The 20,775-nt window shown below is 36.9% G+C and overlaps 1 protein-coding gene across 1 annotated transcript; it reads right to left on the bottom strand.

The window, feature by feature from the left end:
* Positions 1–2,542: 2,542 nt before the first annotated feature.
* LOC135216685 (uncharacterized) lies at positions 2,543–19,052 on the bottom strand. The gene is made up of 12 exons (XM_064252091.1): positions 18,800–19,052; positions 16,289–16,503; positions 14,718–14,922; positions 13,651–13,874; positions 12,847–13,036; positions 11,026–11,107; positions 9,907–10,009; positions 8,348–8,525; positions 6,541–6,659; positions 5,420–5,589; positions 4,346–4,485; positions 2,543–2,888 (listed from the first exon to the last, which is right to left on the bottom strand). The coding sequence occupies exons 1-12, from the start codon at positions 18,849–18,851 to the stop codon at positions 2,749–2,751; spliced, it is 1,818 nt and encodes a 605-aa protein (XP_064108161.1). The 5' UTR covers positions 18,852–19,052; the 3' UTR covers positions 2,543–2,748.
* Between the last annotated feature and the right edge of the window lie 1,723 nt (positions 19,053–20,775).

Genomic DNA, 20,775 nt, shown 5'->3' with positions numbered 1-20,775 from the left:
TGTAATTAAAGGTTTCATAATTACATGTGTGGGATTTCTTATTATTAACCTTTCTGATAGAACTGACGAGTCATAATCGACAAAGTTTTCAGGGTAAGTTCATGAAAAGAAAATCGAAGATAGTAAAAAAATATGACTTTATATCAAGGAGGCTACAATCAAAACACCAGTTTAACTACTAAATCTTATAAAAAAAGGTCCTTGGTTTGTATACTGAAATCTGTAACCACTGGTGCTCTGTATGATTGACTGCGACTCTCCGGAAGCAAATCAAAATATTTTTTAGTTTTCGACGAACCACTCATCTTAAGCCAGGAACTCATTATCCCTCCTTTTGAACTCTGTCACGCCTTCCCTATCATGACCAAAATCATGGGGGTGATATTTGAGCAAAAAAAAGGAGTTAGCAACGAAAACGTAAAAGATTCAACATACTTTGAAGAACACCTGTTAGCGTCGGTATTCAAGAGCTCTTTTCTACAAGACAGCATATGTGCAGCTTGTTCAGCTGCGTTGTGAAGCTAAAACCTTTCCACACCGGTGTTTGTACGGCTGTGAACTACCACACGGTCAATGAGAATTGTTTTTATGATCATTGTGGATCTCATCTCCAACAGCATCATAGGACCAAGGTTTGACTGGTCCAAAACAATAGATCCACCTCCCACTGACAAACTGTAGCCTTTAGCCTCTCAAGCTAAAGGTGAGCAATATGCTGAGTGTTTTCAAAGATGAAGCGAGACATCTGTGGAGCGGAGCCCCATATAACCTTAGGTCAGAGTAGGTAAGGGTAATGACCACTTCCATATTTTCATGTAGACAAGGGCCTAATAAGCACTAGGAACTAGAAGGCGTATACTGACAAAACTAAGTGCACAGCTTGGAGGCGTGTACAGACAAAGTCAGACGACAGCTGACATAGCTTGGCCGTGGGCAAAGTCTCTTGTCTCAAGAATACGAGTATTCATTAGACCTTGGCTGTGGCGAAATCAGAACCCAAGCAAGTCAGTTATGATTGTGAAAGGCACAATCTTCGATGTGCAGAAATTCGTAGCAAAGCCTCCACAGATCTACTCATTAGTCAGTCTACCTGTTGACTATCCCATTTGTGACTCTACTGTTAGTTAATCCTTCATCTTTTTACCGAGTTTAAAAGGGTTTGGTATGAAATTAGGACGTGCCGAAATGTGTCGACCATAATGGACACATGGATTGTGAATTTCCGCAACCATAGTCGCTATGCATGTTTGGATAAATCACTAGATGTTTAGGCAATGCAACAAGTTTGATTCTCAGGTTCCATCTAGCTTCCCTTTTCTCCCCAACCATAAAATGGGAACCTTGCTGTCACCGTTAAATTAACTCAAGTACGCGAAGCGATGCATTGAGAGTGAGGGTGAAAGTAGAAAGGCGAATTTGAATAAAGTGAAAAAATAAGAGGAAAATCCAGACATACCAGAACTTGAGGACCACTTATAAAAACAAGAGGGGAGGATGCAGACCAGCCAGGGTTATATAGTGGGGGACCTCCACAGATCGTGAGGACCAGGTCTGTATGGTAAAATATTCACATTCTGTCTATGAAAATTGCATAATATGTTTACTATATTTTCTGGCTAACTTTTTATACCATGGCTTCACAAGTTAATGTTTTGTTGAGATTATCGCACAGATATATATATATATATATATATATATATATATATATATATATATATATATATATATATATATATATATATATATATCGTTAGAAACGATGCAAGACTTAACTGCCGATATTACATTTCTTTATCACTGAACGTCGAATTTTATCAAGAACTAACAGTGTACACACACACACACACACACACACACACACACACACACACACACATATATACATATATATATATATATATATATATATATAATATATATATATATGTGTGTGTGTGGTGTGTGTGTGTGTGTGTGTGTGTGTACACTGTTAGTTCTTGATATAATTCGGCGTTCAATGATAAAGAAATGTAATATCGGCAGTTAAGTCTTGCATCGTTTCTAACGAAACCTGTATGTGGTGATTCATATTGAAAGTCTGTACTGTTAAGATTATACTAACGAAGTCCTTATGTTTCTATTTGATAATGAATTTGCCTTTTTTTCCGGAATAAAATTCGTAATTCCAACTCTTACTCAGCTCTTGCGTTGGTGCATTCATCACTCGATTAACTCACCTCGATCTAAATTGTTTATTAAATATATGTCCCGTTAGTGAGGGTATATAGTTATCAGTGCAACTCGTGCGGTAGACTATCAGCATTATTTAAGGTTCTTCGCAGCGTCCCTTTGGTCCATAGCTGCAACCCCTTTAATTCTTTTACTGTACCTCCATTCATATTCTCTTTCTTCCATCATGCTATCCAGCCTTTTCTTGAACCCCTTTTACTTTCAAATTTCCCTTTTAGTGATGAATAACCTCATAGGTCCCAGCGCTTGGCCTTTGGTCTAAATTCCATATTCCATTCCATTAAGAATACGTGTGAAGAGGATAAAAAAAAAATTATTTTTTTATTTTTTTATTTTGCTGTGATCGATACTACATGATTGTTCACAAATGACTTAATTTATTTCATTTTGTCTTCTGATTGGAACGAAAAGCTCCAACTGTAGCGATGCTCAGGCAAGAAAACGTCTAATCCAGGCGATGAGCTTACTTTAAATAAATCAGATTCTTTTCAGAGATCCACCTCCCAAATTTTGGCTTCCTCACAAACTTGGCAAATAGTTTCCGCAAGTCGGGAATCCTTCGGGAACGGGTGGCAAGTCACTCTGTTCACCGACGTGTAGAAGAGCAGACATACCCAGCTCAGAGTGGAAGATCAAATGGCAGTGCATGAGCCAGTATCCTGTGTGACAAGAAACATTAATGCTACATTATATATTCATATCTCAAGGTGAATTGGTAAGTCGAATTACATGCTAGCAATTTACTCGCTGCTGGGTCGGGAAGGTCGGTAAAATTCGATGGTATGTTAGACGCCTGCCCGAGAAATCCCTAAGCTACGGTATATTTGCACCCTGGACTCACACATGCACACACACACACACACACACACACACACACACACACACACATATATATATATATATATATATATATATATATATATATATATATATATATATATATATATATATGATAATTCTGGTCACATGAACTTTATATTACAAGATATATAAATGGACTTTTAGGTTCAAATCTACATTAGAACATAATACAGGATTAAGGTCACTAATAAGAAAGGTGGTTTCTGCTACTCCGTTTAGAAATTTAGGATTAGGTTATGTTGTTGCCCGTGTATGTGTGTGTGTGCGTGTGCATGTGTGTACGTGTGTGTTTGTGTCTGTTAGTGGATAGGTGCGGTGAAGTTTTTGCAAGATATCTCAAGAACCGATTAACAAAAATGGATGATCAGATGTTTATTTGTTTATTTCAAAAGATGCCCTCACGCTACCATATTTTCAGAAATACAATGACAACTCAACAGAGTTTTTTTAAATTGTATACATCATCAGTATTATAACATGTAATTAATTAAAATCTACTGAAGGATGAATTAGTTAACTCGTACCTTCTCTGAAACAACACTCCAGCTGTCCAGCAGATCATATGAAAATGTATTTAGCTATTCAAAAATATAGGTAAAGAGTTATTTAACATACCAGAACTAAACCTGAATTATAAGAGAAACTAGCAGGGTAGTTTATTCCGTAGTCTTTCAGTATCTTTAAAATAATAGATTTCCACAATAATTCTCATGCTCTTCTTCGAACATATTTGGTTAAAAAGATTTTGAAATTTCATCATCCGCCTGGTCATATGGGTTCACTAAGATTAAAAACTCCGACTGTCATTATCTACACTGGGAACAATAAATCCTCTAAGAACAAATCCCGTGAGTTATAGTTAAAAAATAAAAAACTCATCATTACAACAAGCTCAGGAGACTTTTTTCCTTTTTCAACAGATAGAAAAATACTATTTATGACAAGGCGGGGATTTTCTGTACCTGCCTAAGCATAAATTTCCCATCGGGGGCTGGGGGGCGGCGGTTGCTATCAGTGCACATTACGCGGTGCACTGCAGGCATTACGGCGTCCCTTCAGCCCCTAGCTGTAACCCCTTTCATTCCGTTTATTGTACCTCGGCTCATTAGGTTTTCCTCCTGTGACTTGTATGCAACATGTATATGTGTGCGCAGTAAGTAATCGACATATTTCACCGCAATGTGGAAGCAACCTAACGGAGTATCAGGAAAGAGTATTCTTAAAAAAAAAACCTTTGGAATCTGATGACACTCACCAGGGTTATCAGCAGTGAAGCGAATGATGGTGAACCCACCGTCAGGCACGGTGACGGTGTCCTTCAAAACTGGGCTTTCCAGCTTTCTCACGATGCCCCCAGCTTCGTCCAGCGCTATTACATCTGCCAGTGTGGTATTTCTGAGAAAGAAGAAGAAGGTTTCATGTTAAAGAAACAGTATGCAAGCACAACGAATTCTTCCGAAGAGAGTTTTTGCCCAAAATCGTCCTTGATTATGGTAACACTGCGTCCCGGGCTTTAGATAGTCACATTCAGCTTACATTCAACGATTATAATAATATCCTATTTCGAATATTAACGGTGTAATTCGCATACAGTAAATTATTAAAACACTTTTCATTTGCAAATGTACACCCAGATATCCTTTTATTCACCTAAAACTTACACATAGCGTAACTATCTAAAGCCCGGGACGCAGTGTTACCATACAAAAACACCACAGGCGGATGGACAGATGAAAAAAAACAGAGTATAGACATCCACTTCTGTCAGCTAGGACAGATTCATTACTGACTTTGATCCTTTAAGCGATTTTTTTCTCTTATGTAAAGAATTTGTTATGCTCGACTGGGCAAACAATTCTGACTGTGCAATGTTTATTTGTTTATTTCAAGGAGGTGAATGTATGAGTAAAGAACAAAAGTGTATAATATGGATTTTGTTCGCATCTGAAGATCAGAAAACATCGGGAAAGGAAAGTCTTAACTTTGAGAGCTGCAATCTTGACCAGCTTCTGTAACTAAAGTCTTTTTATAAAGTGCATTCGCGACATTTTTTTACTGTTTGCCTATGTTACTGTCTATACATAATTCGAGAATAAAGAAAGACATGGAAACTTGAATTTCCATAACTATATGTGTATGTATGCATGTATATAAGATATATTTGCGTGTATATATGTAGTATGTATCTATGATGTATATAATATAAATACACACACACACACACACACACATATATATATAGGTATATTGTTTCTCATCAACAGTACTGCAACACTTACCCTGCAGCGATCGCTTAAATATATATATATATATAGCAACAACAGCTTACCTGCCCAGTTTGCCCATTGCCACCACACTGAAACTGTAGCCATGAAGATGGAAAGGGTGATTCTCGTCTCCTATGTTCCCTTCGTCGATTATAATCATTTCCACGGTTTCTCCCAAGGCGACCTCCATCGTGTAAGTGCAGGTGCAATAATCGCTTACGCAGGGTGGATCCTGCAACATCGATAAGGAAAGATTTAGGGAACTCTCTCTCTCTCTCTCTCTCTCTCTCTCTCTCTCTCTCTCTCTTAGGTGTTAGGTGTTAGAGAAAAATAAAAGGAGATGGTGAATACCACTGATCTTATCGGAGAAATAAAAATTTTTACCCAATCATAACTGTGGACTTGTTACTCCATTTCAAGACACATTCTACTGTGAGTACATTTCAATTACTCTCATTCGGAAATGATTTGATTGATAGTTTTCGTCTAAGACGATGTGACCTTTTTCTTTTTCAAAAAAAAAACTTCATTCATGATCTTCTTAAGAAGGAGTTGGTAGTGAAGTCATAATCATCACCATTCTGTTCAAGTTTTCTTTTAAAGGAAATATTGAAGCTATATTACCAGATGCCAGGCGATGGGAAATGTTTGTGAGAAAAAACATGAGAAAGTATGCCTTCTATTAATTTGGGTGATGACAATTAACTTATGCGCTTCGGTATGAAGAGATTCAATATATTTATATATGTGTATGTATATATATATATATATAGATATAATATATATATATATATATATATATATATATATATATATATAATAATATTCATAATTCTTTGAAGTTGGATCTCGAGGCTTTGTAGTGACAAGTGTATCCAACCACCCCCCCCCCCCCCTTCAACCAAAAAAAGAGAAAAAAAAAGAAAGAGCAAAGATTTTTAGAAGTTAAGAGGGCATTGTGCCTACTACATTTACATATGTATGTGGTAAAAAATTACCAGTAGATTCTACATACATACATACACAACACACACACACACACACACACACACACATATATATATATATATATATATATATATATATATATATATATATATATTATATATATATATATATATATAAGTGTGTGTTTGAGTATCCTTCAAAGACTGCACGTAACCTTGAATGCCGTATCCCTCACCTCGCCGTATCTGCAGATGGACTCCTTCAAGGCCTCTGGCTGCGACAGCGGCGGGGCACTCGGAAGGGCGAAGGAAATGTCATTGACCTGGGGCGTGTTCGCCTGCCACATTTCAGCAACTGTAACGGATGATGATACATTACGATAACAGCTGGTTCGTATAGGCGCCTGTATACCTCGTCCAAAGCTATTCACCTAACAGCTGCTTTTCCACAATGATAGATATTCCTTCGAATAATTCTGATGACTCCGAGTCTAAATCTTCCTTTGGTTTTCAAAACTTATTTGAAACTGTTTTCTGACACTTTGCCGCATAAAACTTGGCGCGAATAACGATAGATATTTATCACTGTAATGGCAAATTCATTGCAGCTTTGTGCAAACCTAACTGTTTTTTCATCGCAAAGTAAGTTTATGCATTTCTGGGCTAAGTTTAAATCCTTATTTTCAGTTTTTTTAATGTACCAGGATCAACAGAATGTATTATTTCTAAGGTGAACGCAAAATCACTACAACATAGTGAACCGTGACTGTGCAAGACGCGCCTATAAGGAAACATCAATGAACTTTTTTCATCCGCTCAATGGAATAAAAACTAGTACTATAAATCCAGTCCAAAATAAGTAAATAATTAAATGTATGTCATTTTAAACTGAATTCATCATACATTTACCAAGGATAAAATTTTCTTTATAGGTAAGTTTACAATTTTTAGTTTAATTGCAATTTGGCTCTTAAAATTGCAATACATATTCTTTAGAATTACACCAGAACAAATTTCATGGCGTAATCAGTCCCTTCACAGAGAACGATCAAAGACAAATGTCGAAGGGCAAATTTGTCCCCAGCGAGAAATTCCCTCGCCCTCGCCTCAGCCCCCCACCTGCGATGACCCAAAAGGTTAATTGTTACCGGGTAAAGGTGAGTAGTAATGTCGAGGTAAACAAAAATCTTGTCTTAAGGTGTAGAATACAAATAAGGTTAACAGTGAGGGGCTTGTGAATATAAGAAGGAAGTGACGCAGTTGATTTAAAAAAAAAAAAATCTTTACAGAAACAATATGACATTCATAAAAAATACGACAGAGCCGCGCTAGTTTAGCCAGTGCTTGAATAGTATAATTTGCTATTAAACGCGCTGTAAGAATAATTATATTCTTATAATATTGCGAAATATGTCGTTACCAAAAGAAGTCCACTTCGTGGAGAATGAACAAAATTTAGTAATGGTAATCCAACGAAAACACGCAAATAAAACCATGGATGGCTCTTGTTTCAGTAATGGCAAACGGGATTTACACTTTTCACAGCAGTGAAAAGTAAAAGCCGATGGGAAGAACCAAAAGGAACCCTAGGCACTGGAGGACAACCCAATTTAACCCGGTGATGGTCCCAGGCCCGGATAAATTGGAAGGTTGGAGTTAGGGAGGGTATTGTCGTTAAACAGCTGCCAAAACCAATTATGGAATGACCCGTTCAAGATGCAAACATCCGCAGGAGGTTTATTTAGAAAAAAAGAGCGACCCAGACTAGGGATTAAGCTGACAAGACGAGATGAATAACCTGAATGTTAAAAGCTACTTTGTCACAACTTTTACGTAATATAAACGGTTAACTAACAGATTAATCCTTTTAGTATTCTCACCAAAAAAAATGGAGGGTAATATTTGTTGCCAGTGTGTTTGCATGTTGTAAAGGATTCATCCTATAACCTCTTACTTTCTTTTTTCAATTAAGAGTAAAGACATTGTAGGATGTCGTCCTATTTGCAGTCAGCCATTTCTAAAGGCTGTCCAGCTAAGACTTACCTGCATTGAAAGGATAAAGCTCAGGATTAAAGAACAATGTGTTGTTGATTTGATTGAAATCGAAAACGATGTAGAATTTCTTGTCCACGGCAGGGAGGACGATGTGTGACTCCAAGGCCTCAAGGTCTGTCATGATCAGCTGACCTTCTCCATCAACAGAGTTTAGGGGATTGAGCACCTGGAAGGGGAATAACCAAATACAATTTTATAAACAAGGCGTGATCCGACCTCCAGCTCATTCGGAGAGTGTGCGAGAATCTATAGTCAAATTGAGCGTTCCTTCACCAACGAAAATTAAAAATAAATACGTTATATTTTATTAGAAATAATTGTTCTGTACTTTTTAACATGCACATTATTTCTTTTTTACCTTTTCATTCTAATAAATAAATCATAAATATCCTATCCTAAAATTCCTGTACCTTTAACTCAAGGCGAAAAACTTTTTTTCAGACCTTTTTAGGCTTTTTCATAGACCTTTCCTAACCCCCAACAAGAACGCAACAACAACAACAACAACAACAACAAAATAGTTTGTAGGCTTCCAGCCCGAGTAAGCGAAAAGGGTAGGAGGAAGAAGTAGAACAAGGCTCTTTTTCTTTCTTTTTACACAGAAAATGGACAATAACGACATTTACCTCCACATTTTTTGGGGATCAAGTGTCGCGTTATTTTATAAGTACATTGAAACACCACATTTATTTCAAATATTCAGTATCAGCTTTACATCAAAGCAAGTCAAATCGGCAATTTTCCAGTGTAAAATCCAATTCATATTGAAATTATGATTTTTTTAACTAAAACAACCAGTTCAAGTTAATTATGAAGACTGCACAAAGGTACTCTTGTTACTTCTATGTTTAAAAAGCTTTTTACTTTCAATAGAGATGTCTCCCATCCTTGTAAATTTTCCTAGTCATATAAAAAAAAAACCATCGACAAGAATATTATATTCAAATGTTAGTTTATTTGAAATGGAATTTCTCACATGTCATTTGTAGTGGTTCTCAATTATCATAATACTCCCTTAAAGTCTTTTGATCTTTTCCAGAGAATCTGAGAAGGTGGAATGGCGAAATTATTGTTTTAATTTTTTTCACGTTGTTTGTCTTAAATTTGAAACCGCTTTCTCTTTCAGATTTAATTGTTTGTGCTCCATGTAATCTTAACATGTGGCTTCTACAAGTTGTAATATCTTAAGAAATCTATAATCTTAGGAATTCCACAGTATTTAATTTACTTCATTTTATTTGCCAAATATCTTGCAAACCAAGAACGATGCCCTTATACTCTTACATTCTCTCTCTCTCTCTCTCTCTCTCTCTCTCTCTCTCTCTCTCTCTCTCTCTCTCTCTCTCTCTCTCTCCTTTTTTATATTCTGCGCAGAGTAACTTCTGCTAATTCAAGCAACATTTTCAAAATATTCCTTAACTCTCATTCGTCTTGCTCTTGCCCGCACAATATAAAATACAATGCACCGAAAAGCTCTGGCAATTCAATACCTGTGGCACTCTCTACAAAAAGTCTTATTTTCAGCGTGAGATATGAGAACTACTTACGATGCCAGGTGGGTAATTCGGGTTGTAGAAGAGGGGTTCCTCTGGGTCTTCCTCTGATGCCGTAGAATACCTGATGATGGCGCCTTGGTAGCAAGAGTGTTGTCTGTGGAAAAATGACAGGCGTTCATGTATTTTGCTTCTATTTGTTTACTTATCTTTTTGTCTCGTCTTATTTTGTTCTGTTTTTTCTTTATGTAGATTTAAGTCATTTTATTTATGTATTATTTTTTTGTCTGCATACAAGATTTCGTTCAAATCAATTTGTTGAGACCTTTGTCAGGACAGCATTTACTTTATTTCACATATTCATCCATTATCCAAATTATTCACGCGATATACAATTATCCGCTAAATAGAATGTTTGCAGTTTCGTAATGGTGCTACGCTTTGGCTTGAAATATTCGTTCGTACTTCCAGCGTTTTACGAGTGCACGAATGCTGTTGATTACTTGATTATTGCTAAAATTATCCTCCAGTTTTGACATATGGGCCCATAAACTATGATGTCCTAAACCTCATAACAATTGTGGTGAGGTCAAAGCTCTGGTGGCAAGCGATATATTAGGGTATAACACTATTTTTGTCAAAATACTGATTAGCCCAAGGTTTGCAAATATATGTATGTGCAGTGCATATTATCTAGTAAACGGGTATCTAACAACAGTTATCCATGCAAACTTCATTATACGTTATTTGATGGTTTAGAATTATTACTAAAATATTTAGATTCTCTGCCTTCTTTTATCAGCGTTGCTTCATTACTTCATATTCCTTATACTCTAGAACATTCTTTACATTTCCTGTCCTACCTGATCCATGAGACAGTTTGCCCAAAGCATTAATCATTTCCAGATTATGTCCTAAACACACATTAATACATGATGGTGCATCAGCTAACAAGATTGTTTGAAAACATCCAAAAACGTTCTCTCCATGACCACAATACCCTTTATAAATAATGTTCTTTGAAATGGCGGAAGATTAAAATGTTAGGTGTTTCTTGTCCGTGCTCGGAGGTTAGCATATATGAATGGTTGTGGTGGGGGGGATGGGGGGTGAGGCTGGGGGTGAGGCTTCCGGGGGTGAGGCTGGGGGAATGTTAAGGGTGGTGGTACTCACTCGCAGTCAACAAGTCCATTGAGCCGCATCCAGTAGTTTCCAACCCCCTTGTTGGCGTGGATAGTGACGTCAAATCTCTCTCCTGTCGATAGATTAGATTCAAGTTAAATTCTCGTACGATTAACTCAAGAACAATTATCTCTGATAAAAAGATAGAACTGTCATAATCAAGGTCTAAGGGGTCTATGGTTCTTAATCATAAAGATCATTCAGAGAAATTTCATGGCTCAATCCACTTACTCTCATCTCTGCACATAGTAGTACCCTTATAGCTTTTGATAAAACACACGCACATTGTACAGTATATATACGTATATATATATATATATATATATATATATATATATATATATTATATATATATATGTGTGTGTGTGTGTGTCTGTGTGCGCGCGCGCGCGAATAAGTATAAGTACGTGAGCGCGCGACTTCATGTTAGATTATCGTTACATTCCTGATTGGATGCATCTAGTTTTTCCCAACACCTGCATCACTGTTTCACAATAAGACAGCTGCACAACCATCTGTGAGACTTATCCCAAATGTCAGAGTTCTTAATGACGAGTTTTTATCTATGTAGTTACTCTCGTTAAAGTGTAAGTAGTCTTTGCTGAAAAGATTTGTATTTAGAAATAAATTGTTCTTTGATAACTCAGAAAGACGGCAGCTTCTGTAGCCGAGTGCACTGACTGGATACAGAGCTGAGTCATTCGTATCTTCTGGCCTTAAAAGGAAAGTTGACACATAGCAGAGAGATAGCATCGATCACGGAGAAAATTTATATATATATATATATATATATATATTATATATATATATATATAATATATATATATATATATGTATATATATATATATATATATATATATATATGAGTCATATCACATTACCGTGGTTCATATACATACATCGAGCTACAAATGTCCTTTAATATCTAATTCGCTCCACCTCGGAATTAATATATTTTCATATATGCTTAACCGAAAGGAAATTTTTTAGGCGATAAGAGAATTGTCGGCTCCCGGGCGCAAACCATCGAAACTAAACAAATCCAGGACGACAGTGAAGCTTTAACCCACAACACCACCGCAAGAGGCTACAAGTTTATGCCGCCTCTCACCTCCAAATACCTGTCGCTCTCAGGTATTCGTTGTTTGGAGACTGCATCAACCCAGCTCGACCTCGGTAGCGTTGTAGGCTTTTGACAGCACGTAGCGCCCGGGAGCCGACAATTATCTTATCGCCTAAAAAAAAAAAATTCTTCCTCGGTTCGGTTAAGCATATATGAAAATATATTAATTCCGAGGTAGAGCGAATTAGATATTAAAGGACATTTGTAGCTCGATGTATGTATATATATATATATATATATATATATATATATATATATATATATATATATATATATCTGCGACTGAGATGTAAAGAAATGTGATTAAGATAAATAGCATTTCTAGCCTCTATTATGAACTGCTGAGTGTGATAACGACTACAAAGGAAAAGTGCTGATTGTAAAATACATAAAAGAAGATTTTTTTCATTTTTCGAGTCAATATCAGTATGTATTGCAGCAAAATAATCTAAACAGGCGATTGTTTAAGGCCAGATTTTTTGTAATCTCTCTAATTAACCAAACTATCAGTAGTCAAATTTAGCCGATGCTTTCTACCGAGAGACAAGTACCAAAATACCAATTTTTTTTTCTTACAAATGCGAATGGTTAACAAAGGATACATTATCGTTGAGAATTGCTACTTTCCCCAAAACGTAGATGACAAATTAAATGACTAAATAAGTCACGAGAAATAACGACTACTCACCAGAGTAAAGAACCAAGGAATCGACGGTGGTAGGAACGATGTCCTTCCCATCCGCAGAGATGACCGTCATTTGGTGGTGGTCAATGCTGACGATGATCGGGCAGTTGAGCCTTCCTGCATTGATTAGGCGGAGCCTGTGCCTATGACCTGGGGTCACTTCTATGATTTCTCTCGGCATGTCGTAAGCTACCTGCGAGAACAAAAGAAAAAATAACTTAGTTTAGAGGTTTAATTCATGAAAGAGGTCAAATCGCCGAATAAATAAAAATGTAGAGAACAAAGTGTGCTTTCTCGACATCAGGCCTTTAAAATGGTTTTAATGTTCTGCTTCCAACATGATAATTTGAAGCTAGAAATTAGAATTGTACGGCAACTTGAGTGGGTTATATTTTTGTCTCGTAGCTATAATACTCAGTCAGTTTCTGATGGCTTACTTCTCTTCAATGTTGAATAAGAAATGAATGCTGTATTTCAAGTTCCTCTTCTTCTATTATTCGATAGGTGTTAAGCCTTTGTTCTAATCCTACAAGCTCGGTATACCACATCTAATTTGTCCTCACTGTTGTGCTTAGCAATTGGAAAAGTGTAGGACCGCATGTGTGTAGAGGTTATCTTTACTATAAATCTTTTATTAATCCTAAATGGCTTCTTCTTAGCCTAACATTTAATGAATTTAGTTTGCAAATGGTGTCCTATATTGTGAAAAAAAAAATCCTGGACAATATTTCAAAATTTTAATGAACTAACTTTAAGCTTTCAAACTGTTATACTGGCAAGGAAAACAAAGTTTACTCATATACCCACTTGAGCATCGGTATTCACTCCTTTCCCGTTGACTAAGATCCCTCTAGCAAAATCGTCCAGAGTGCTGTGATAGCGACCAACGAATTTATCGTAAGAGTTGATGTGATCCCAGTCCTGTAGGACCAGAACACCGGAGAATGAATCAATGTCGTAAAGCACTTCTTGGGGATCTTCTGCCTGACGAACAACGAAGGCGCCGAAGACCCCTTCGCTTCTGTGAAGGCCTGTGTGGTAGGAATACATTAGTTAATATTTACCCATTGTCAGTCGTAAAGAGAAGTACACAGATGCAACCTACAGGCTATATATTGAAGCAGACGCAACCTACAGGCTATATATTGAAGAGGTATTATTTTGGTCAGAACTGATTTATGATAAAGAAAAAATGTTGCACAAACGATTAGGCTCAGGGAAAATTGATGTGTAATGATTCATGCTGATTTAACAAAAAATGGTTTGACATAAAGCTTAAGTATAAAGGTCACTTGAAATGACAAAATGAAAAGTTCTATATTGGGTGCGTGAGCGTTTGATATTACAGCGTATCTTCTTATTTGTGTGCTTGAAATATCATCTGCTTTCAAGTTTCGCATTCACTGATTGTTTTAAATTTCTGAAACATGAAACATTATTCGGATAACGATAATCTAGAAAACAATGTTGTTTCTTTTTTTTCTTTTTCGCATCCCAAGATACTATAGTTATCATCACCTTAGAGATAAAACTTGTTTACTTTAAAATATTCAAGTCTTTTCCTTTTACATATTAGGTACTTGGTATTTGTTGATTAATGATATCGGGAATTGTATTCCAGAATGATTAAGTTTATCTTAAAGGAAAATACGTTTTCTTTCACTGTAATGTTGTTAGAAAACGCGCTAAATGCTGAGCTATACTCTGATAAACTTCCAAATCTGCCCATGAGCCCTGAGGATGTTTCACCTTTACCTGACCGAAGGTATCATAGAAATGAATCAATGGTAGTAATAAAAAATGGATAAAAGATAGAAAACTGTTTGTGTACGGGAAGAAAGGAGTGTTCAGGGAAAGCCTTTTTTTCAGCTCACCTGTGTGAGAGTGCCAGAAGGCAGTCCCAGCTTGAGCAGCGACGAAGTCATATCTGAATGCTCCTAGAATTGGGCACTGGGTAATGTAGGGCACCCCATCATTGTACTGCTGGTTGACCATGTACTGTCCATGCCAGTGGATGGTGGCACTATCCGATAACTGGCCGTTGTACACGTCGACTACCACTCGATCTCCTTCGCATACCTGGAGTGTGGGAATTCATTGTATCTTGAGGAATTATATGTTAGAATTCTTACCTGCATTTGGAACTTGATTTCCTAATATTTTATAACTTCCAGCTATTGTTGTATTCATATCAGTTTTTTCTATACGAAAGTAGTATCTATGGTTTTCTTCTCAAGGATAAGCATACAAATTTCTGAAGTTCCAAACTTCATGACATATTGCGTTGTCAGGATGTGACAGTTATTACGTCAGAAATTTGAATGTGATCTCAATTCGACGACTTTTAATGCTCTGTTATTGATAAAATTCTCTTAATTTCCCCTATAGTGTGTCTGTGACTCAGTTTGTCAATTATTTTTTGTTGACAAATCAGACCTTAAAAATTACTATTAACTTCCTTTTAGCATCGGTTCGGCTTATAATATGCATATCATGCCCACTGATTTTTTTTATTTTATGTATGACGAAATTTCTGTACTTTTTAACGCAATTACCTATTAGTTGGTTACATTCAATTCCTAAGAAGGGCTGGTCCATGTTCTTTCGCTAACTCTTCCAAATATTAGGGTAAATACATTATTAATTCAGGTTTCTATTTTGATTTATATCCCTGTTTGTTAGGTGGCTGCTGTAAAACTATTCTTTACGAAAGATATCCACATCCTCTAATGCTCAGGTCTTACTTCGAAGATAATCATTAGGAGAGCTTTGATCAAGTTTTTCTTCTGCTCTTAGAGGCTGCAGATTTTAGAAAATACAATTGTGATTATCTCAGTCCTTTTAAAAATCTTATTCCCTTATTTCAGTCCTTGTTAAAGAAAAATCACAGGGTCTTATTCCAATCCTTAAAGAGAAATCACAGGATCTTTTTCATATCCTTAAAGAAAAATCATAGGATCTTATTCCAATCGTTTAAAAAAATCATAGGCTCTTATTCCCATCCTTAAAGAAAAATCATAGGGTCTTATTCCAATCCTTTAAGAAAAATCATAGTTTGTTAGTATCATCTTTTTGAAAAGCAATATACCTTAATTTCTATCCCTTTAGAAAATAAAGGGCTCTTATTCTAATCCCTTAAAACAATAGGCTCTTATTCCAATCCTTTAAGAAAATAAATTTTTATTCCTATCCCTTTATATTTTCAGAAAAAAGAAATGAAATGTATATTATTCAAAACTATTATAAATTATGTTCGTATTTTAATCCCTCATTAACAGAACAATGCCTCTTGGCATCCAGTTGACTCAGTGATCTTGGTGTCTTAATGATATTTATGAACATTTCAACGCGTCCAAACCAGATCATTATGTTCAACAAAATCTAAGTGTATGTATATGTACAGTAAATAGACTTTAAATCACAATACCAAGTAATAGTTTCATACTTGTATGCCTGGTCCAGGTAATTGCCTGTTGACAGCAAGAAGCGGTCTGGAAACGCCGTCGGCTGCGATGCATTCCGGGCGACTGCAATCACTCATGTTCCGTGGGCAGTCAAAGCAGGCTCGGCCCATGCTGTGGTACTCTTGCATGTGGAATTCGTACATGCAGGTCCTGGTGTCACCTTTCACGCAAGTGCGTTCGCACTCGTGACCAAGGGCTGAAATGCAGATAGAAATCTTAACTATTTTGAGAATTTCTGAGAATTTCCTTGCACTGAAATCGCACGCCAAACTTGCGTTCCTGCCGCCATTAAAATGAGAGGAAATTAAAGTTAAAATAAATTAGGATAAGGGTTCAGGACGCAATTATTCGCTAGACGCGCCATCTAGAAACGCCTATCCCATCATTAATCAGCATCTTCGCTTAGGGTTCAATATCCGATAATGGAATAAGGCGATATTATAAAAAAAGGCGGCGTGTGTATTCTCTCTCACAGTAGTTTTGTGCAGATTCCTCTGAGTCGGGCAGACTGTGTGATATAATTTTCCATGACAAAAGACCATAAGACGACCTGCACTGCCTCTTCACATTTTGAAGCTAATCAAAATCATATCCTAAGTTGTAATTCTATGCGTGCGTGCGTGTGTCTGTGCGTGCGTGTGTGTGTGTGTGCATATGGGTGTTACATCAGTAGATTAAGAACCAGTTTCGAGAGAGGCCTGAGTACGAAAAAAAGGAAGAGGTGAAAAGAGGAATTTATCAGCATATGAATGAAGCTGTTACTGATAAAAGGGCAAGGATGGGAACTGGACAGATGTATTAACATCAACTGCAGCAGGATGTAGATCTGACTGATAAGAAACTTAAAATGACCTGGGAGACTGGAGTTTTTAGCTTTATGACATAATAATCCTTGTGTGATGATAAAACTTTGTGTATAAACTTTATATACAAACTTCGTATATGAACTCGAGTGTATTGATAAAACTTTGCGTATATACTTTTGATACAAACTTTGTATATAAACTTTACATATACACTTTATATATGAACTTTGTATATAAACTTTACAAATAAACTTTGTGTATAAACTTTATATACAAACTTCGTATATGAACTCGAGTGTGTTGATAAAACATTGCGTATATACTATTGATATAAACTTTGTATATAAACTTTACATATACACTTTATATATGAACGTTGTATATAAACTTTACATATAAACTTTGCATATAAACTTTACATATAAACTGTATAAGTGATCAAGATGATAAACGGAAACCAGGAAGATTAACTGATTTTATGAAATTTAGTTGGAGAGGTTGGTGTAGTTGAACAATAAAATAAAAAGATCCAGAAAGCGGCTAAATGAAGTACAAAAACCTAAAGGTATACGCAACAGAAAACTCCACAGTGCACTAAGAAGTAACTGTTAGAGAGACTGGACAGTCAGACTGAAGAAAGAAAAAAGGAAATGGAAGTAAAGTGAAATGCTAAAAAGTGGAAGGGTCTCTGCTAAAAACCCTTTAGTAATGCATACGTTGTACAAAGTGAGGTGCACTGATGGCATTAACCTCCTCACCCCTCACCTGCCAAACCCCCACTATGCAGGAAACCGGGAAGATGGAGCATAGAATGTTAATAGCAGATGATTCGAATAAGCATAACGGATGAGGGTAGGTTGAGAGAACAGCAGAGTCGCAGAACATGTGAAGTAACAAAGATAGTGGGCTTATTGGGCTTATTGCGAAAGACTGGGAAAATGTGGATTTGAGTTATTTGAGGAAGCAAAAGTTGGAATGCGTGAAGGTATTTTTTGAGCAAACTCTCTTTAACAGAAATTAGGTACAATCTCCAAGTTTCCTTTATCTCGATTTATGCTTCATGTAATTTCCTCTGTCGGCCTTCTTTCCAGACCTGACTCTTTTATTCACTTTTGTTCTACAGTGATTTGGTTCTACAGTGATTTACTGTGTCAAAAGCTTAGTCAAACTCTTCCCATATATTGACAATCGCCACCCAGGCAAGTAGGGATATAAATCCGCAAAGTGAAACGAGTTTTTTAAGTTGTCAACTAAGAGGAAAAGATCTTTAGTTAACTTCATCAACATTATTAAGAAAATACACAATTTGTTTTCACAAACTGTCATATATCCTTGAATAAAATATTACCCTTCTGGGCCAAAGTAATTTAAACATCTATATGCATGTATGACTTGTTTCTGTGGAGAACTAAGTAAACCTATATTGACTGCATTGTTTTATAAACCTGAATAGGTTCTTAGCACTCATGTAGTGCGACTCAGTATCACTAAGTTGTTTATGAAAATCGCTTGGGAATAAGGAGACTGTTTCAGCTGAACTTTGTGTCAAGTGAAAGATTTTATCTTTCGAATTTCGTTCTCTCAGTGGAGGCTCAGTTGATGAAGCCAGCCTTCGCTATATTTGTACAACTTATTCTATTCTTAAATATTTTTAACGAAGGAAGTTAGCATCATTTAATGTCTTACCTGAGACCACCATGAGCACGATGCAGGTCAAGTAGAAGAGACACGTCTTCATCGCGATGGTTGACGTCAAGAGGAGATCTTGAAAAAGAGGCAGAGTCACACTTGGGTAATGAAGAAAAGGAATGTGGATTTCAAAAAAGGACAGAAGAGTTCTTAAACTACTGTCACGGAAGTATCGAGTCAGTGTTGGCTGTTAGTAGAAGTGCGGGGAATCTTGCGAGCACTGTCACAGAGATTCCATCTGAGAACAATGCCATCCCGTGGTCTCTTTTATAGCTGCTCTATCTTTAGTCCGTATCTGCAAGCTTCGCCTTTCTGCGCATGCTTGGTGGAAAAGTCCTTGAACTCCCTCCTACTCGTTTTCATTAGAACATCTAAAAAATTTAAGCGTTGAATGATATGGATTCTTGCAACACTCAAACTTCTACCTAATGAACTCACTTTGGGACAAAACATCCACAACATTGGCCTCTTCATGCGCCTTCGCAAGAAGCTTATCAGTAGCTCGTTTGTGTCCCCTTCATTAACAGCATCATTCACCTCTTTTTGCACACATTCTTTCGTTTCCAGGATATCAAGGAGCCTACTTTCCAGTACTGCTTCCATACCATCTACCGAGCACTTTTTGTTTACCTTTCCTCTACCCTCCCGATACTTCCAAGTCATACACTCTTCCCATTCATATCACGTAACCTTATGACCTCAAAGTGCTCTTCTCCATCATTTCTCCCAGGGTCTTCCATCTCCTTATTGTCCCCTTTACCTCCACAATTATCGCTTCCAAAAAGATTGATCAAATATATACTGAATCTTTTCTCTCTTTACGTCAGTCACCCCTGCCAGAGGACAATTTTACGGCTCTTTCACAGTAAAGGTTGCCCAAAATGTTATTTTTATCATTTTTCAGTTTCACTGATGTCACTTAGGGATCACAGAATGATGTGCCCTAGTTTATTGCATCGAATAATGCGCCATTAATTCTCTTTTACTCATTTTTCTCTCACACTGAGGTCTAATAAGAGAGTCCTTTTCTTTTGCAATTACGCAGTGACTTCTACTTATGATATTATGATCATGTAACTGACTGACCGACAGGTTTATGAAATTTAGGTTGTCAAACCAAACATTGTGGCAGTCTCAGTCACTCAGCTGCTCTGGGTACTGAAAAGAGGGAGTTGGCGCCATTTCCAAGTAAGATCCTGGGATCCGGCAAAATGAAGGAAATACAAGGATCTAAAGATGGAACTGGGGGAAAAACTCACAGTCGTATTCTAATGTAAAAGTTCGAAGTGTTCAGCATCACCGAAGACAGGTAACGGGAGTGAAGGTAAGTTAGAAGAAGGTAAAAGTCTAAAACGAGGCTGGAGCCAGTTCCCGAAAGAACGCAGCAAACATCCATTAGCAATGTCTACAGTGCACCACGTGATGACTTAGTGCACTGACGGCAACAACTATCCCAATCATATTATGAGACCACAGAATATTCTTATCTAAACTGATCCCTACAGCGCACAGTTTTATAATCAGGTAACTTGGGACATACAAAAATAGTTCTCTCGCATTAATGATGACGGAAACTTTAGCTTTTACCTCTCTTTGTCCATCACGTTGAATCTGACACCAATGAATTCATGACACTTTACTATTGAGACTGTTGTGTACCGCAAATGACTGCTTTTTTTTTTTAGCGTTATTCTATTCTCACATCAAACATTAAAAAACAGGTAACATTTCTTGTTTCATCTGCAAAGGGGTAGCCCTTTGTGAAGCCCTTTGTGAAGCCCTTTGTGAAGTCAAAATCCCAAAAAGCGCCTCAGTGGCTTGGTTGGTATAGTGTTGGCGTCCAACCTCGGCGGTCGCGAGTTCGATTCTCGGCCATTCTATTGAGGAGTGAGATGCGTATTTCTGGTGATAGAAATTCACTCTCGAAGTGGTTCGGAAGTCACGTAAAGCCGTTGGTACCGTTGCTGAATAAC

Source organism: Macrobrachium nipponense, chromosome 6 (genome assembly GCF_015104395.2).
Source record: "Macrobrachium nipponense isolate FS-2020 chromosome 6, ASM1510439v2, whole genome shotgun sequence".
Taxonomy (NCBI): domain Eukaryota; kingdom Metazoa; phylum Arthropoda; class Malacostraca; order Decapoda; family Palaemonidae; genus Macrobrachium; species Macrobrachium nipponense.
This window is presented reverse-complemented; position numbering and strand designations above follow the sequence as displayed.

Excerpts from the sequence above, each read along its gene's own strand:
- LOC135216685 (XM_064252091.1), bottom strand. The coding sequence starts at position 18,851 with ATGAAGACGTGTCTCTTCTACTTGACCTGCATCGTGCTCATGGTGGTC. Across the intron at positions 16,504-18,799 it reads CGTGCTCATGGTGGTCTCAG|CCCTTGGTCACGAGTGCGAA; the intron begins GTAAGACATTAA and ends TCTGCATTTCAG. Across the intron at positions 14,923-16,288 it reads TACCTGGACCAGGCATACAA|GTATGCGAAGGAGATCGAGT; the intron begins GTATGAAACTAT and ends CCCACACTCCAG.